The 17,795-nt window shown below is 64.9% G+C and overlaps 1 protein-coding gene and 2 long non-coding RNA genes across 9 annotated transcripts in view; 2 read left to right on the forward strand and 1 right to left on the reverse strand.

Annotated features, from left to right (window-relative positions):
- On the reverse strand, positions 1–17,213 carry TRAF7 (TNF receptor associated factor 7). Of its 3 annotated transcripts, none has more exons than XM_019821171.3 (21): positions 17,084–17,213; positions 9,948–10,066; positions 9,653–9,710; positions 7,684–7,775; positions 5,899–6,015; positions 5,460–5,552; positions 5,289–5,322; positions 4,449–4,632; positions 4,232–4,360; positions 3,370–3,587; positions 3,222–3,295; positions 2,960–3,008; positions 2,753–2,880; positions 2,476–2,558; positions 1,767–1,806; positions 1,537–1,653; positions 1,328–1,450; positions 985–1,104; positions 763–894; positions 557–676; positions 1–385 (listed from the first exon to the last, which is right to left on the reverse strand). In XM_019821171.3, exons 2-21 carry the CDS (start codon positions 10,026–10,028, stop codon positions 371–373), a joined length of 2,007 nt encoding a protein of 668 aa, XP_019676730.1. In that variant the 5' UTR covers positions 10,029–10,066; positions 17,084–17,213; the 3' UTR covers positions 1–370. The 3 variants fall into 3 exon arrangements, with proteins under 3 accessions (XP_019676730.1, XP_003998990.1, XP_044903333.1); XM_003998941.6 differs by having other exon boundaries at positions 4,226–4,360; XM_045047398.1 differs by lacking the exon at positions 17,084–17,213 and adding an exon at positions 11,885–12,023 and having other exon boundaries at positions 4,226–4,360.
- Positions 6,013–11,885, forward strand: LOC109495351. Of its 3 annotated transcripts, none has more exons than XR_006590929.1 (4): positions 6,013–6,993; positions 7,250–9,406; positions 9,569–9,903; positions 10,489–11,885. It is a non-coding gene; the product is annotated as an uncharacterized LOC109495351 (long non-coding RNA). The 3 variants fall into 3 exon arrangements; XR_006590930.1 differs by having other exon boundaries at positions 7,332–9,406; XR_002150781.3 differs by having other exon boundaries at positions 6,013–9,406.
- Positions 12,233–17,795, forward strand: part of LOC102902382 — a 16,770-nt gene continuing 11,207 nt past the window's right edge. The window contains exons 1-2 of one of the 3 annotated variants that reach the window (XR_006590927.1): positions 12,233–12,861; positions 13,830–17,756. This is a non-coding gene — a long non-coding RNA (uncharacterized LOC102902382). Of the gene's footprint in view, positions 12,862–13,829; positions 17,757–17,795 lie in introns of those variants that run through there. The other 2 variants (XR_006590928.1, XR_002150778.3) reach the window with 2 other exon arrangements.

The raw sequence follows: 17,795 nt of genomic DNA on the forward strand, positions 1-17,795 counted from the left end.
CACAGTCTGTGCAGCTTTTATTTCAATCAAGAAGTAATCAAATCTATATACAGTCTAAAAACAGTAGAAAAGGTGAGTAAAAAGGCCCACAGTCCATCTGGGGCAGGGATGGAGGGTGGGCCGGGCGAGCATCGTACCTGGCACCCAGCGGGAGGGGCTGGGCACTGTCTTGGCGGCGACGATCACAGGACCAAGCAGAGGGAGGCTCGCCGGGCACAGGGTGGGGAGGGCACTGCCTGGGCAGGTGAACCTGTCGGTCTGTCCCCGCAGGGCAGGCAGTGAGCACCCCTTGAGACCCCTCATGTGGCCAGCCTGGTTGGGACAAGCCTAGGGGAGGTCCCAGAGGAAGCCAAGACTGGTCTGGATTCCGTTAGCAAGTCCAAACCTGCAGAGGAAGGGCTCTGTTTCAGCTGCCCCTCTGGCCACGCCGCCCCACCACCACCTGCCATCCACACCTGCCCTCCGGTGCCACCGACCCAAGGCTTCTAGCTCCTCGCCCCCCGCCCCCTGCTCCACACACGCAGCCCCTTTGGAAGGCCTGAGCCGAGGCACTGACCTTCACAGTGCTGTCCACAGCTCCCGAGAAGAGCCGGCCCCGGGACACGGCCAGTGCGGTCACACTGCCCTGGTGACGCAGCAGGGTCTGCGTGCAGATCATGTTGTCCATGCTCCAGACCTGGGGGCACACGGGACATGAGGGCCTGCCCACCTGGGCCCAACCGCCCACCGTGAACCTCCCACCATCACCAGGTCCGCACGCACCCTGAGAGACCGGTCATAGGACGCGCTGAAGACTTTGGTCTGGTCTGGCGTTGAGATGACCGCCAGGGCATACACAGTGCCAACGTGGCCTGTCAGGGTCCGCACCTGCTCCTTGGACTCAATGTCCCACACCTGAAGGAATGGCCCAGGCAGGTCAGAGCCACAGGCTCCGGGGAGGACAGCGCCCCGGAGGCAGGCCCTGCCCCTAGGTGCCCGCCTTACGTGGATGAGGTTCTCATAGGTGCCACAGACAATGTGGTGATTCGTCACAGCGATAGAGTAGACGCTGCCGCCAGATGTCTGCAGGACGTGGATGCAGTCGAGGGTCCGGATGTCCCAGATCTACGGACAAGCTCGAGCCCGTCGGTCCCAGGCCCGGCACCTTGCCCTCAGGGCCTCTGGACGCTAAGCAGCCCGCTCGTCACCCAGGATGTGTGTGAGGGTCTCCCCAACCCGGCGGCATGGGGGCAGGGCAGACGGAGCCCCCGGGGCCGGCCTGGGCGGTGCCAGCCCAGGGGTCCAGCCTAGTGAGGGGTCTTCCCACACGAAGCGTGTGCGGACGCACCTTGATTGTCTGGTAGGAGCCGCTGTACAGGTAGCTCTGGGCAGCCACCAGCGCCCGCACCCAGTGGTTGAGGCCCGTGAGCTCCTTCTTCAGCTTCAGTTCAGTGCCCACGATATCCCAGACCTGTGGGGACAGCCACGAATGCAGGCTGGGGCGCAGGGGTCCGGTAGCCCGCCGCCCCACATGTGCACACGCGAGGCCGGCCTGACCTTGATGGCCTTCAGGGAGCCGCTGAAGAGCATGTTGTGTGAGGAGACCAGCGTGCACACGGGGTTGTCGTGGGCCCGGATCGTGTTCACCTTCTGCAGGTTCTGGATGTCCCACACCTGGCGGGAAGGACGACAGGAAGCCTCGGGTCGTGGTGGCACGGCGGGCCTGGGGCCCCCGGAAGCCGGAGCGGCCCAGGCCCCTCCCACCCACCTGCCGCGGCCCCACTCACGATGATGGTGCAGTCCGCTGAGCCGCTGTAGAGCTTGCACCTGGGGGAGCGGAGCCGAGGGGTCAGGGCAGGAGAAGCCACTGTCCTCGCTGGTGTGGCCTTGCCAGGCCAAGGGAGCCCCAGCCACCGGGAAGCCACCAGGAACCGGCAGCTCGGCCGGGTTCCTCCTGCTGCCCCCAGCCCTCCGTCTTCCTGTTCCGGCGAGGGAACCTTGGGGGTAGAAGCCTGACCCCGCCGCCTGCCTGGCAAGCGTCCGACAGCAAGCTGAGGTAACTACCCCTGTTAGCGCTGCCGACGGCCAAGCTGCTGCTTTCCGGGAACGCACGTCTCTCCCTCTCCTGCCCACAACGTGAAGTCTCACGACACGAGACAGGAGAGAAGGTCGAGAGGGGCTACCCTTCTCGGGCGAGGGGGGAGCTGGGCAGGCTACTCTGTGGTCCTGTCCCCAAGCTGTGCCTGAGGCTCTGGCTACAGGCCAGCCGAGCGACGGCTGAGTTCCTACCTCCCCGAGGCGCCCCAGCTCCGGGGCCACACACTGTGAACGTGGGGGCCTGCGTGCCACCACCCAGCCATCCAGCCCTGCTCAAGGATGAGGGTGCCCCGCAGGAGAGGTAGACACAGCCAGCTGAGGACACGTGTGGCCCGTGGGGGGGAGCAGGGCGTCTCCCGTCCCCGGCTCCACGTGGGTACCATGCATGCCCGCACTCACCCCTGGATACAGAGCGCCAGCACAATGCCGTCGTGGCCTTCTAGCGTCTTCTGGCACTTGTAGGTGGTACACGTATCCCACACCTGCAGAGGCCACGATCAGGCTGGGTCCCAGGAGGGTCAGCCCAACGCCAGGGGGCAGCATGGTGGGAATGTGGAGGGAAGGCGGGCACTGGCAGGCCAGAGCTGGCACAGCTTGGCAGGCAGTGCCCATTGCCCCCCCCCCCCCCCCCCGCCACCAGGCTGTAGACCACCTCCCTGGGCAAGACCCCACTCACCTTGATGGTCTTGTCAGAGGAGCCACTGAAGAGCAGGTCCCCCATGGAGTAGACACACAGACACCAGACGGGGCCCTGGTGGCCCACAAAGGTTCCTTTGCACTTGAAGATCTGTTGTGGGTCATAGGCTGCGGAGACGGGAGGAGCTGGTGAGGGCCCGGGGGCGCCCAGGGGCAGCAGAGGGGGCAGTGGCAGGCCCGTACTCACATCCGAGGATGCCTGTGTTCAGCCGCGCGTTGATGTGGGACAGCTCATCCTGCCAAGACCAAGAGTACAGGGCATGCTGGCTGTGGGTCCGCGGTCCCCCTGCCCCCACGCGGCAGCAGCCGCCTCCCCCAGCACAGACACTGAACCCTGACAGCGGGGTGGCGGGGAGCGGGGCAAGCCTCCTGTTGGGGCCTAGGCCGAGGGCCGGTCCTGCGTCCCCACCCCCCTACCCCCACCCCGCACGTGGCCCCCTCCCGCTCACGTTCAACATGGACGCATCCCTCCGGAACTCCATGAGGTCCTCGCTGAGCTTGCTCTGGTTTTCGTCTAGGACGTCTGAGTGGCAAGGAAGAGGGTGTCAGGGACCGGGAGGAGAGGCCACACCCCTGCCTTCTGGGCCGCGCCCTCACCGAACTTGAGCTCCAGGCTCTTCTCCAGCTGGTCGATCTTCTCCGAGAGCTTGCCCAGCATGGAGCGCAGGAAGGCGATCTCCTGGTCCTTCTGGGCCAGCGCCACGTGCATCTCGTGGAAGCGGTCGTCCGTCTGCTGCAGGAACTCCTTCAGGCCCTCGAAGCGGCAGGTCTCCAGGTGTGTCTCATACGTGTCCTGGTTCCCGATGAATGTGCACCTGGAGACGCAGGATGGCTGCCCTGCCCACCTGCCTGCCCAGTGAGGCACTGCCCCTGCCCCCCCCCACGCCTCCCCACACCTCCCACCTGCTGCCCACCCGTCCATCCTGCTCCCACTCAGCACCCATCAGGCCGCTTTGGGAGGAAATCTACTCCTTCTGCTCCCAAAGCTCCTTAAGGGCTCTTCCGCACCCTTCGACAGCCTCCCGGCTCCTGCCTCTCCCCCCCCCCACCGCCCCCTGCTCTCTACCCCACTCATGATGGTCCAGCCGCCCGAAGCCCTCATGCTAGTCTTTGGCTCACACCCACACATGCATCAGTTCTCAGGGACCCCCCCCCGCTTCCCTGACCTCCCAGCTCGCCGACCACTCCGACCCCTCTGCGTTCCTGTGGGGCTCAGGCCTCTCCTTCACGGCACCTGTACCTCAGTTTGTAATTACATAGCTGACGGTGAGGCTCCCGCTAAGGTCCGTCTCCCCAGGACCCTGGCTGTCTCCCCAGCGCCCAGCACACAAGCAGATCTCAACAAGGGTTCGCTGAAGGAGGGACTGTGAATGCCAGCCCGGAGGCCCCGCCGCCCCCGCCCTGCCCGCCCACCGGCCGGGGGCAGCCCACCTGCCCACCCCCGCCCACTCACCCGTACTTGGAGTGGGGACACTTGATGTGCTCACACTCCTTGAGGTGGGCCTCCAGGTTCATCTTGAGGAGGGGCGGGCAGCTGGGGTTGTTGGGGCACCGCACAGGCCTGTAGTCACAGCTGCCCTCGTGGTCCCTTTGGGAGGCGTGCGTCAGTCCCCAGAGGCACCGGCTGTCAGCACCCCTGGGAGGGGTGGGGGGCGGGGGCCGAGGACAGCACTTACTTCCGAGCGCTGAGCTTGATGGTGAAGGGGCACCCTCGGGGATCCACCTCAAAGACGGCAGGCTTCCCGGCCCCCGCCGCCCGGCAGCCGTGCCTGCAGTGGATGAACAGCTCCCCGATCTGCTCGGCCACCGCGATGTTGTTCACCACCACCGTCAGCTTGGCGTGGTCCACGGGGCACTTCTCTGGAGGGGAGGGCGTGCTGACCTCACCGTCCACCTGGCTGTCCCTGCCCTGGCAGCTCTGCTCTGAGTGCTGCGACCAGGCTGTGCTGGGGGCGGGCTCTTCCCTGGTAAGTCCCAGTGTGGCAGGCCCGGAACGGGCTCCTCAGGCTGGCCGCACCGAGCCTCTTTCTGGGCCCTGATGCACCCATCTACCTGCCCCGCTGCCATGCCTGAATCGGGATGGGGGCACAGCTGGGCCACCAAGGGTGACCACTGGGTGAGCAGGAGGGACCGGAGGCCTCTGGGCTGACTCAGGAGTCTGGGACAGGGCAGAGGGAGCTGGGGCAGAGCCTGGAGAGGAACTAGCCCCGGGCCCAGGGGCCCAGGCCTGAGAGGGTGAGGCGGGGGGCCCTGAGGCCAAGGCACTCTTGCTGGAAACAGCTGGTGCTGAGGCCAGGAGGCCCCGAGACGTGGGTCTCACCACTTCGCCCATCAAGGTCCGGAGCCCGGCCTGAGCGCCCCGTGGCAGAGACGCTGGGGGCAGGGCTAGGGAGAAGCCACCATGTGCCAAGGGCATGATCAGTGCTGGGCCTAGGCTGGGACCTCTCCGGAGGGACCCTTCCCAAGCGGGGTAATGAGGTCAGCCGGACCAGGGTCTGGGGAGGGGGGGGCCCTACCTGACTTCAAGGCGCATCTTCGGCAGAAAGTGTGCTGTGGAGACAACGGGTGGGCTTGGGGCATGGACACAGAGTCGCCCCCACCCCGTGCCCACCGAAGAGGGCAGCCCCTGGGCGGCCACGCCGGGCCCCGTGGTGGCGCACGTGTCAGGAAGGGAGGGGTGGCCTCACCCCGCACGTGGTGATCACGGGGTCCTTGAACACGCTGCAGCACAGCTGGCAGCACAGCTTCACCGACGGCTGCTCAGCAAACACCAGGGGCTCCTAGAACCGGGCAGGGCAGGGTGAGGGGGGGCCGGGGCGCAGACGGCGGTGGGGGGCGGGGGCGGGTGGCGGCCGAGAAGGGCCTGCCGCGGAGGCCTGGGGCCGGGCCTGAGCGTGACGGGACCGAAGCAGGGAGGACCCCTCCAGCCGCGCCCTTGGCCGTGTGCACCTGCTTCTCTAGCGGTGATGGAGACTCGAAGACCCCACACGGGCGCCGCCCTCACTTCCCAAAGCTGGACCCCGGGTAGCCCACAGGAAGAGGTGCCCGGGGAGTGGGTGGGGGGGGGGGGCGTAGGCCAGACCTTCCCGCCCCTCGAGGGGCCGCCTGCTGGGCGGACACACCTACCGGCTCCTCCTCCTCCTCGGGCAGCGAGAACGTGGAGCGCAGGGACATGCTGGACTCTGAGTGCAGGGAGCGGACGGAGATGGCCGAGTCGGAGCGGCGTGGGGTGCTGATGGGGGGCTGCGGCGCACAGGGACAGGCGGGCCCGTCAGCCGGTGGGGAGGCCGGGGCCCCCTCACCCCGCAGAGCCGCCGCCTGTGCCCAGGGAGCCGATGGGGCGCCCGGGCCCCCCGCCGGCCCAGCGGTCCCGGCCCTGTGGCTGGGCCACCCGCTCACGTCTGCCAGCTTTCTTTGTGTAAATGGAGAGACTTCCTGCTATTCAATTCCAGAAGGACACGCTCGCCTGGCCTGCTTCCTGCTTCCCGTGAGGGAATGTGGGCTGCACACGGGGCACCTCCATCAGCCAGTCCCGGGCCGGCCTCCACGCCCGGACTGCCGGAGGAAGGGAAGGCCGGCAGAGGCTGGGGGCTCCACGTCCCCTTGGGTTTGGCTGCCCGTCTGGCTTCCCTGGCTGGGGACACGGGGCCGGGCCACTGAGGCTCCCAGGGAAGGCAGGGACCTCCCCACTGAACCCTGGCCAAGATTCTCAGAGGAGGAAGAGCCATGGGTGCCTGCCTCTGCCTGAGTCACGGAAGATGAGGATCTGGGGGAGCCTGGGTGGGGAAACCGTCCCCTCCCCCCCGCCTTGGCCTAGAACCCCCCAGTAAAGATCCTGTAAGAGCCACTGCTCCCCACCCAGCCCACGGGCTTCCTCCTGGTCCCGGCCACTCTGGGGAAAATCCCCTCCCGGGCAGCCATGGGTGAGTCAGAGGTCATGGAGGCCGAGGCAGGCGGAGCCAGGGAGTGGGGCGCAAGGTGCCTGCTTTGTGCTTAGAGAAGGCCTAGCGTAGCGCCTGGCACACAGCGCATTCGAGTAATCAAAAAAACACTGTTTCCCTTGGTATTAAATAGGAAACGAAGGCCTAGCAGCCCAGCATGAGAAGACTTGGGTCCTGGAGGCTGGGAGGACAGGAGAACCAGCTGGAGTCCGTGGGGCCACCACACGGGCGAGAATCCCGAGAATCCACAAGGGGAAGCAGAGAGCGAGGCTCTGCAGAGGTGAGCGGCAGGAGGGCCCGAGCCACCCCCTCGGCCAGGGCAGCTCCTCGCTTCCGACAGGCCCAGAGCCCAGCGACACGGTCCAGTGGCCAGGCAGGCAGGGGACAGCCACTGTGACCCTGGCCACACAGCCTGGGCACTGACAGCCAGCCTCGACTCCACCCCAGCCCCTTCCTCGCTCCGCAGAGCCAGCGGCAGGAGGTTCTCTGGCTCTCCCTGTCAGCACAGCCCTAGCAGGCCCGTTATCATCCCCCAGCTCCGGCCGTCCTCCTTCCAGCCACCTGCTCGGGGGTCCCGCCTCCACCCACCAGCCCACCCTCCGATCCTCTACTCAATAGCAGACAACTTTAAAAACGGAAACGTGATCTGTGACCCACACGCCTGAACCTTCTGTGGCTCCCGTGGCCTTCAAGACGGAGCTGAATGCGCTTCGCCCCAGCTCACGGGCTCTGCACCCTCCGGCCCCGCTGCTCCTTCCTCCTCCACGAAGTCCTGCCACGGGCGCTTAGGCCTCACGACGCCCAGACACACCGGCCCTCTGTCTCACCAACCCACCGTAGCCTGCAGACCGTAGCTCAGGGCGTGCCTGGAGGTGGAGCCTCCCCTTCAGCTACCCCTGGGACCTGGCCCTGGGGAAGGACGGCATGGCCGGAGGCCGTGGGGAGAGAAGTGACCACGGCGCAGACCTACCATGCTATCCTCCTCGTCCCGCGGTGAGTAGGCGAGGGTGCTAGAAGAAGACGGTGTCCTGCGGTGCTGTTTGTACGTGCTGGTCCCATCGGCTGCCAAGAAGAGAGGGTGGGGCTGCCACGAGTGTGATCCGGAGGGGCATGGCTGGCCCCCCGTGGCGGGAAGTGGGCTCCCTGGAGGGACGGGCCCGGTGGGGGCAGGGGCTGGGCCAGACAGGGGGCTAATCCCCTCCGGGAAGTCTCCTTGCCCCCCACCCTCTCCCGTGTCCTCCTTCTTGATCTGAGGGCCACTTGGCTGGGGCTGGGCTCGTGGGCAGCTGGGAGCCACCCTGCCCCTGTCAGGGGCCTGAGCCCCCAGCAAGCCCCGCACTGGCCCTGCATCCTCAGCCCCCTCCAGGGCCAGGCAGGTGGGGAGGGCGGGCACAGCCTGGGGCCAGCCCGGCTCAGGTGGTCTCCAGGGCCTATCCTCTGTGCCTGGAGCTCCGGAGCCCCCGACAGTCACACTCCCAAGGCAGGCTGAAGGTGGGGTGGAGGGATCATCTCTCTGACTCTACAAGGTGCCAGCGGTCTGACCCTGGGGCTGCCCTGTGCCCAGCTGAGGCAAGAGCCCAACATCTGAGTGATTAATCTGGAGGTTGCCTGGCACGAGGTGGGATGTCATCTTACTTGGCCCTCGAGGTAACCCTACCAGTGGGCGGGTCCTCTGATGTCCTCAGTGCCCAGAGGAGGAGACAGGGACAGAGGCCTGAGGCCCCCGGGCCGGTGTGTGGTGGGGACTGACAGGCAGCCCGCTGTTTGGGTCTGCTTGTCTCCCAGCTGTTCCCCTGGCCAGAACCTGGAACCACCCTCGGGCCTTCTCAGCCCACTCCAGGGAAGGCGTTGGTCAGGAGTCCATGGGGAAGCCGGAAACCCTGGAGTGGCCACCACCGGCCTCAGGCCCACCCAAACCCAGACATCACAACCAGCCCCAAAGGCATGGTTTCATGAGTCGGGCTTTAAGCAGCTCCCCTGTCACTGGGTCTCAGTTTCCCTATCTGTGAGAGGGGTCAGGTGAGGTGACTGTTCATACCCAGTCCTGACCCATCCCTGCCACCGATGGGGCTGCTGGGTAGGGCGAGAGGGAGACAGACTCCCATCACTGTCTGCTCCAGGAGCGCGGGACTGCCGTGACGGGGGCCCCTGCAGCTTCTAAGAGCAAATGAGGTGTTGAGGAACAGTGACCTGGGTGCTTGTATTGGGGAGACGTTTATTTATTCTCAGGACAGAACATCTAAGAAGGAAAAGGGGCACTTTTGGAGCATCTGACTGAGCCACCCTGGGGCAGAGGGGCCAGCGTGAGCACGTGCGCACAGTGGTCCTGTGGCCTCACTGCTGAGTGCTTCGAGAGGGAACCCCGGAAAAGCAATTAAAAATCGGCTTCACCTACGAGGAGCAGAGTACCAAAAAGGCAAAGGAACAAAGTCCATCCCTGAACCCCCAGCCCTGACAAGAGAGGCAACACACCCTCATGACTCAGGGAAGGAGGTAGTGCCCCGGGCTGTTAGCCCCTCACAACCTCCTCGAACACACGGCCCCGGGCTGGAACCGGTCTGGAGAAAGGACACCGCGAGTACTTCTTACCACCCACACGTGTCCAGCGTGGCCCCCAGTCCCGACCTCCCGGAGGCTGCTAGGAGCCCAGGGCGGGGATGAACCAGAGGACGCTAGGACGAGGGACAGGAAAGGTGGGGCAGCCCTCCCCAGAGGTAACGGGTGAGGCCCCGGGACGGAGGTGCTGGGATGCCCGGGGTTGGGGGGGGAGGAGAAGGATGCGGCAGCAGAGGCGGGGGGGGGGGGGGCGGCAGGCAGCCTAGGGCCGACACCGATGCCCCCTCCTGCCCCACCAGGACGTGCCCGCAGACCCCAGTGGGAGTAAGGGACGCCCAGATTCTGCCCAGCCCGCCCTGGCCTGGGCTCACAGGCTGGCTCACCTTTTGTGATGGTGGTGACGGCCGAAAAGGCAGGCCCGAAGGTCGTTTCCATTCTGGTCTGGACAGAGAACAGATGAGACTTGGCATCGACCCCCAGCGAGGATGTGTACACACACGTGGACGGGCACCGACGCGCCTTCATAGCACCATGGTCACGTGCGCGCGTGAGCTCACGCGGACACACGCGGCACAGGCCCTCCACGTAGGGAGGGGACTGCTCTGGAGGCTCTGCGGGGACCCCGGCACACGAGGTGGGCACGAGGGGGAGACCCTTCCCCGTGAGGTTCCCGCTTACCCCGGCGGTGACGTCGGCAGTGGGAAGGTTGGCGGGCCCCCCGGAGAAGCGGTTGTAGCGGGCGCTCTTGCCCGAGCTCATGCTCTAGAGAGGCATCTAGGGTCCGCGGGCAGCGTCTCCTGAGGGGAGAGCACAGCGGTGGTGGGGACGGTGGCCCGGACTCGTCAGATTGGCCGGCGCTGACCCATGCGGCCAGGCCTGCTCTGGCTGGTCCACTCCCGGCACACTTTGGCCTCTCCGCCACCAGTGCCAACAAGGGCGGGTCCATGCGGGCAAAGTCTCTTTCCCTCCTCCCATCCCAGGTGTGCACAGGCCCAAGGAAGGGAGGAGGCCCTGGGGGCAGGCAGGCAGCTGTCACTCAGCTTTACCTTCCTTCAAGGCTCAGGCTTTTGGAAACGTCACCAGCTCCGCCCCAGAGGCGGAAGCCCCCACTGTGCTCTGCCCGAACCTCTGGGTCTGAGGGCAAGTGTCCCTGGAGCCAAGACTGGGCCGTGGTGTGGCACCCGGGGCGGGATCAAGCCGTGTGCCTGCTTCCTACCAGGTAGGACAGTCCCGGTCTGCAGGATGGAAGGACGCTGGCCACACCCCAGACGACCTGTCGGTGATGTACCTGGGGCCCAGCCTCTCAGAGGCTCATCACACAGATAAAGCCCCTTTGGGACAGGGGGAGGAGATGAGAGTCCTGATCCCAGACCTTGTGCGGGATCACACAACTGTCGACTCAGGACTCACAGGCTGAGGTGGTGGGGAGAAGGCACAGTGGGTATCATCCTGGGCCTGCAAGAATTACTCCCCCCACCCCACTCCACCCAAGACGAGGGGTCTGGCCATTAGAGAGGAAAGGGGACCAGCCTGCAGCCACGATCGTGGATAGCCTGGGGAAGCCACCCCACTGCCAGGGCGACGCCCGCCTTCGCAGGGGCCCTCCTGGGGTCAGCGTCCACGGCAGCGTCTATCTCCCCTCTGGAGTCAGCTGTAGCCTCGAGGCCCCAGCTTTAAGCCAGGCTCCCCGCGAGGAGGAGCACACGTGAGCTCTCTCCCCAGGAGACCCCTGGGAGGCCACAGCGCGGGCTCATCACCTGCCGCTAGGCCGGGCCAGCAGAACGAGTGTCGGGAACTCCCGGGGAGGCCGGCACGTCCCGCTCTCGTGGGGCACAAGGGCACATGCAGGCTGGGGCCCACCCTGTGCTGTGAAGGCCCCCCACGACTGAGGAGGGGGCTCCGGGTGGAGGGGCTGCTGAGCCATCTGGCCGTGTCTGCCTCACGCACGCCACAGCCACTCGGTGGTCCTGCAACCCAACCTAGGGGTCTACGGGGAGGGGCTGGCTCCCGAGCCGTGTGTTCCCAACAGCTCCCCCATCTTCTCTCCCACCTGCCCCTTTGAATACCACCTGCAATGCCACCGCCCCCCCGCCCCCAGTCTTCTAGACTCGGGCCTCGATGCGGTGGCTGTCAGTCCCCACACTTGGCCCTGCCACAAGGCACTGCCACCGATGCTCTCGGCGCCCTGGGGGTCCAGGTAGACCAGGGGATGGGGGGATCCCAAGATGTTGGCCAAAGCCTCCCCCTCCTGCCCATCACTCCCCCTGCTGTGACTCAAGAGACTTGGCGGTTAAGTCCCAGACCAGGCTCTCCGGTGGCTTGTCCTCATGGGGGAGAGGCAGGGACTCCCGAGAGTGGGCAGTACCAGGCCCTTGGTGGAGGTGTGGCTGTGGTGGGTCCGGAAGCCCCACCTCCAGTGCCGCTGCTGGTCTCCACGCTAAGCAGGAAATCCTGGGGCCACCCTGCTTGCAGCAAGGATACCCCGGCTGGGGCGACATAGGAGCTCCAGGACTCACCTTTTGGGAAACCCGAGGTCGGCTCCCACCTCGGCACCATGGGGCGTGCCAGGAGGAGGCTGGGGGTGGGTCACGGGGAGGCGGCCGGCCCACACTGACCTGGATTTTACAATTCATCTGCTCCCTCTGCTGCAAGCTCCCGAGGCCCAGCGGCCAGCGGCTGGCTCCAGCGAGCGGCTCCCGTGGTCCAGGCAGCCGGGACCCCAGCAGGGACTCCCCCCAGGACGGCGGCCAGCACGCCAGCCCCCGTGGGGCCTGTGTGCCTGCTGCTCAGTCTGAGGGAGCAGGCGTCTGGCTCTCCCTCACTCTGAAGTGAAGTAAACAGAAAGGCACGCAGGGCAACATGCAAATCGGCTGGAAAGTCCCCTGACAGCCAATAGCGGCCAGGCCGGCAGACACACAACCCGGGGGCGGGGTGGGGGGTGGGGGGGGGAGATGTACAGACTGGCCAGAGAGCAGAGTGGAGCCAGGGAAGGAGGGAAGTAACTGCTTCCCCATTTACATGGTTTGGCCTGCACTCCCAGCCAGGGACCCGAGGCGGGGGGAGGGGGGGGGTTGCTGGGCTGCAGCCACCGCCTCCCCCAGCTGTGCACCCCCAGATCACAACGATCAGATCCTACCCTAACTAAGCATCCTGGAATTGAGCAAGATGCCCTGAGCCTTCAGCCCCGCTCCCCCAGGGGCTGCATTTTGCAATAAGTCTTCGCCGGTGTCTCCCAGCTCTGTGGGCCCAAACCCCAGAAACAACAGCACAGCTGCGTACGCCCCCCACCCCGCTGGGCCCAGCTGTCCGGGGTGGGGTATGCCCCCGCCCCCCAGGGGTAGGCCTCCTCGCCACCCCGCACCAGGCCTGTATGCAGGCGGACAGGGAGTTGTCAGCTAGACGACCGGACACTCCCATACTGGGAAAAGCTATGGGCTGAGCCTGCCAGGCACAGCTCCCCTTCCCTCCCCAGCCGAGTCCCCCCACCCTGCCTGCTCCAGGTGCCTCCGCAGAGCCCAGGCGAGGGACACAAGGACCGTATCTCTTAAAGAGAAAAGACCGGACGCACGTCCTGCTGGAGATGGGGCCTCAGGTGAGGCTGGTGGGAGAGTGGTACCCAAGGTGCCAGGGGTCAGTGCAAAACCAGCTCCCCTGCTTGAGCCTAGGGTCAAGGCCCAGGGATCTCTGTCCACCCAAGTCCATGTCCAAAGGGCCCCAGGGGCACACTCCTTGCCCGACAAGGGAACGAAGATCCACCTATAATGCCCCAGCCCCTCTTCAGGAAAGCCCCCCACCAGCCCCGTTCTCTGGGCAGCCTACACCAGAGAGCAGGCCAGCTCCCTTGGGAACCCCTCCCCACCCCCACCCCCTGGAGGGAGGCCAATGGGGTCTGCTAAGCTCACCCTTGGGAATGTGGGACAAAGATCCCCCACTGTGGTCCCTGTGGCTGGCAGCCAGCAGAGTGGGTAGTGTAGGCTGTAAATGCTGGACTGGGACGGGGCGGGGGGGGGGGGGGGGGGACGACAGTGGGATGGCCAGAAGGAGGTCCTTCGAGGAGTGGGTGTGGTGGGGTCCCCTCAGCAGCATGTGCTGAGCCAGCAATGGGGGTAGGCTGGCCCTGGAAGCACCATCAGGCCACACATTTAGTGGTGACTGCCCCAGGGTGAGCATGGGTGGCCAGGACACCTCAGCCCTGCCTGGCACAGAGCTGTGGGTGGCCACCAGACTGCAGCCAGGGCTCCAGATGCAGCCCCTGGTATCACCCATGGACCCACCCAGCCCCTGGGTCGGCCCCTGCTGGCCCCCTGGCCCAAGCCCTATAGAAACAAATCCTATAGAAACAGGCTGGGTTGCCATAGCAAAGCCATATACACCTCTCCCAGCAGTTCCCTGATGTCCCCTTAGCACGTCTTTTCCATCCCAGATAGGCAGGGTGTGATGTCAGGGCCCCCCCAAGCACCTCAGCAGGCCCAGGTTTGAGGCCTGCCTGGCCCCCCTTCCCTCCGAGCACCCAGCCCTGGACTCTGCCCTCACCTTCCATCCTTCCCTCTGTGCCCACAGTTCCTAAAGGGTGGCCTCAAGGTTGCCAGACTGGACACCCGTTGTGGCCTCCTCTCCCCAAGGCTGTGTCCTCGCACTCCCCACCCAGCCTCTCCAGCACCCGTGGGTCCCTCTGCTGGAAGGAGGTGTACATCTGACACAGCCTGGGGGGCTCCTGGAGAGCTTCCCAGAGGAAGGGGCTGCCCAGATCCAGAGCAGGGAGAGAGTATTCTGGAAAAAGGTGGTGTTTGGCCTCCTCTCTGAGCACCTAGCCGTAGGGGCCACTTTTACCTGCCCACACCCTTCCTCCAACTCAGCGTCTGGGCCAACCCAGGCTGCAGAGGCACAAGGGGGAAGCAAGTCCCAGGCTGTCTTAAATCAGTGAGCCTAAGGTCAGCCGGCTGGCTTAGTTGGAAGGGCGCGCGACTCTTGATCTTGTGGTCGAGAGTTCGAGCCCCACGTAGGGTGGAGAGATTACTTAAATAAATCAAACTTAAGAAAAAAAAATCAGTGAGTCTAAAATTGTGGAGACAGGTCCTGGGCCTCTGCCCAAGAGCCCAGGGACACCTCGGACCCGGGCTACACCTCCAGGCCGCCCTGGCTGTTTCCGCCTCCCTGACTTCCTCTTTCTTGGTTCCCTACAGAAGCTTGGGGAGTGTGCGCAAAGTCCCAGCCTGGAGCCCCGCCTGGACACGCAGACATGCACCAGCCCGCTCCACTGTCCATTCCATGCCCTTTCAGCCCAGGCTGTGGTACTACAGTCTTTCTGGCACATTCCTTCAGTCCCGGTTTCCGTGAGGCTGCTCCTTCCCCGGGGGATAGCCGAGTACCAGGTCTTCATGTGACCTCAGCACTGGACTCCAGGACCACTTTCTCCCTCCTCTGCCCCACCTGACCCCATGTCCATCCAAGGAGCAACCGAATTTCTTCTGTGGAAGGGCCAGCACACCGGGGACGCCCTGGGGCATCTACTGAAAGCTGAGGGGTTCGGGCCCCTCTACGAGGGTACCTCCTGCATAAGCCAGCCAGATGGCCCGGTAAAGTCCTAGGAGCCGACTCAACAGCAAGGTCAGGCCGCTGGGGACCCAGGTTCGGAGCAAGTTATGTCCTGCTGACCCCTCCCAAGGCTGGGCACATGCTGGCACACTTCACGTATGTGCTTATACTGACCCCTCCAAGCGTTCCTTACGGACAGCACGACGGTCAGGCCACAAATGCAGGACTCAGACCTGGGTTCAAATCCCACCTCTGCCACGTAACAGCTGCGTGACTTGGGGCGGCGGGGCAACAGTGAGGGCTCCACTGACAGCAGCCCCTCTTCGAGAGTCAAGAGCAGAGGCCGGGAGGCCACCCCAGGACTTAGAGCCCACGAGGGGTCACACCGCGGCCAACCAAAGCCCTGTCGTGCCAGCAAACCGAGGAGCCCATGGTGCACCAAAGCCAGCCGCACACCAAGCCGTGCCGAGGAGCACCACACCGCGGAGCCCAGGCCGCCTGGAGCCGTCCAAACGGGTCAGGCCCTTCGGCCACATCTCTCCCGTCTCCCAAACTCTCTGATTTCGCAGCCGGCCGGCCGGCCAAGGTTCACACCCACTGCATGCCAGTCCCTGTGACGGTGAGAGGGGACGTGGTGACGGCTGAACATGAGTCTGACCTTGAGAAGCTAGGGGGCCTGGTAGGAGAGGTAGACAGGCTCGGGAGTATTAGTAAGCCCCATTCGAGCTGCCAAAGACCCTTTTCTGTGGGTTCCTGTCCCAGCAAAGTCAGCGCTTCAGACTCTGATCTTTCCCATTCATTTCCAGAAATATTGTGTGTGACACACAGCCACAGTGGGGGTTGCTCCACAGGGACCCCTCAGGAAGGAAGACATCCCCTCCTTCCCAGCTGGTTACCTCCCTCAGCCAGGTTGCCAGGATCCCTGCTTCCCCTCAGAGGGAGCTTCTGGCTTCCTGGGGCTAGTGCAGCTATAACATGCAGGAAACTTGACACACAGAGACCAGGGATTCCGGAGAAACGTGAATGCCCAGAGCAATGCAAGTAGGGATGTATGACAGAGAGGTAGTGCCTGCCTGCCGCACAGGCTTGCGGGGAAGGGGTGTGGGAAGGGAGAGGCCCAAAGAGAAGGAATGAGGAAGAAGGAGGTCACATGCTTGGCAAAGGCCAAGGGGTGGGCAGCCCTCAGGAGAGGGGGCCTGTGTGTGCACAGGAAGGGGTGTGAGGGATGGGGAGAAGGGTGAACAGTCTGGGCAGCTTGGAGCTCTAGGCAAGGGAGGCAGCAAAGCAGGGTGGAATCCCCAGCCCTACCCTCTACCCCTGTCCTGCCAAAGCAGGGTGGGATCCAGCACAATCGCAGCCTCGGCTCCAGCTGAATGCCCTGGACTTGTTCAAGGCAACGAGGCCGGAACAGCCAGACAGCCTCGTCTCCCACCCCCTCTACACACAACCAGGGGCTCTTTACCGGCCTTGGATCTGATGCTGGCTCTCCTGTGCTCGAATCCTCCAACAGCCTTCCTTGCAAGCACAATACAATCCCTCCACCATGCACTCTGGTGTGGCCCCGTGGACTAGGCCTCTCACCCCTCTGCCAGCACTCACTGGCGCACCAAGCCCTTTCTTGCTCTGGGCCTTTGCACACCTTGCTCCCTCTGCCTGGCATGCTCTTCCAGCAACTTCCCAAGACAAGCTGCTTGCTGTAGGCACCTCCCCCCTCCCCAAGCCACTCCAGAGCGCCCCGTACTCTTTCTCAGCGCCCTGTTTCTCTCATAGCACCTATCACAACTCTTTAGGATTCTGTGTGTACTGTCAATCCCTCCCCGCTCTAGATGGCCGGTTCTCAAGCCGGGGTGTGTGGGGTTGGGGGAGGATTTTGTCCCCCAGGAGACGTTTGGCGGTGCCTGCAGGCATTTTGGGTTGTCAAGACATGGGGGTGGGAGAGGTTACTGGCATCTAATGGGTGGGGACCAGGGATGCTACTCAACATCCTACAAAGCACAGCAGAGAAGGATCGGCGAGAAGTGTCAACAGCGGCCGGGCTGAGAAAAGCTGCAGAAGAGCCTACGAGAACTGGGACCCCGGCGGCGCTCAACGAACGCAAGAAGAAGGAATGAATAAAGAAGGGGAGAATGGGGCAATGGGGCAAGCGACGGACAGACGCCGAGACCCCGGCCCGTGTCGGCCCCGCCCCCCCAGGCCCGACGCCTCCGCGGACCCCGAAGCGCCTACCGCGCGGCCCCGAGGCGCGAGCCCCGGGCCGGGCGCGCCGCGCGGACACTCACCCGCCCGCGGCCGCCCGGGAGCGGCAGCGATACCCTCCCGCTTCATCGTGCCCCCGCGGCCGCTGGCCGGGAGACAGACCGGACGCGCGAGCCGGAAGCGCTGAGGCGCTACGCCCGCCGGGACTTGTAGTTCTCCGTCTCTCAATGCCTGGGTCCCCGCCTCACGCGCGGCTCTCCAGAAACTACGAATTCCGGCGGCTCCGACGTCGCGGGGCGGGATTGGCAGCTTCAGAATCACTCTATGTTGCAGATCGGAGTCTGATTGGTTCTGTGCATCTGTCGCTCACAGTTAAGTTCCAAGGCCTCTGCTAAAGGGAGAAGCTTCGCGAGTCTGGTTCAGGAGACCGGGGGCGGGTACTTCCGGCATGATTGCCCAATCGCAGAGGTGGGGCACTTTCTATAAAAGCTTCAGCCTCGGGCGCGTGCTTTCTTTTGGGAAGCCAGTGGCGGCCGTGGGCGTTTTTCTGTGCGGTCGCTACGAGTCCACGTTAGGGGAGGATCTGGGCCCCGAATGGGGCTGAGGGGTCCTCCAGGGCCATCATCCGCCGGGGCTCCGCCTCTGTCTTCAGCGTTGTACGCGTTCCTTGCTCCGCCCGCCTTCAACCCCCCCCCCCCCCCCCATCGGTCCCGTTCTGTTGGGAAGGTGCGACTTCAGACCGACTTCTCTCCGCAGGTAAGCCTGGGCCGGGCTTGGTTTCCCCTATGCAGTTTG

The sequence above is a fragment of the Felis catus genome, chromosome E3, assembly GCF_018350175.1.
Source record: "Felis catus isolate Fca126 chromosome E3, F.catus_Fca126_mat1.0, whole genome shotgun sequence".
Taxonomy (NCBI): Eukaryota; Metazoa; Chordata; class Mammalia; order Carnivora; family Felidae; genus Felis; species Felis catus.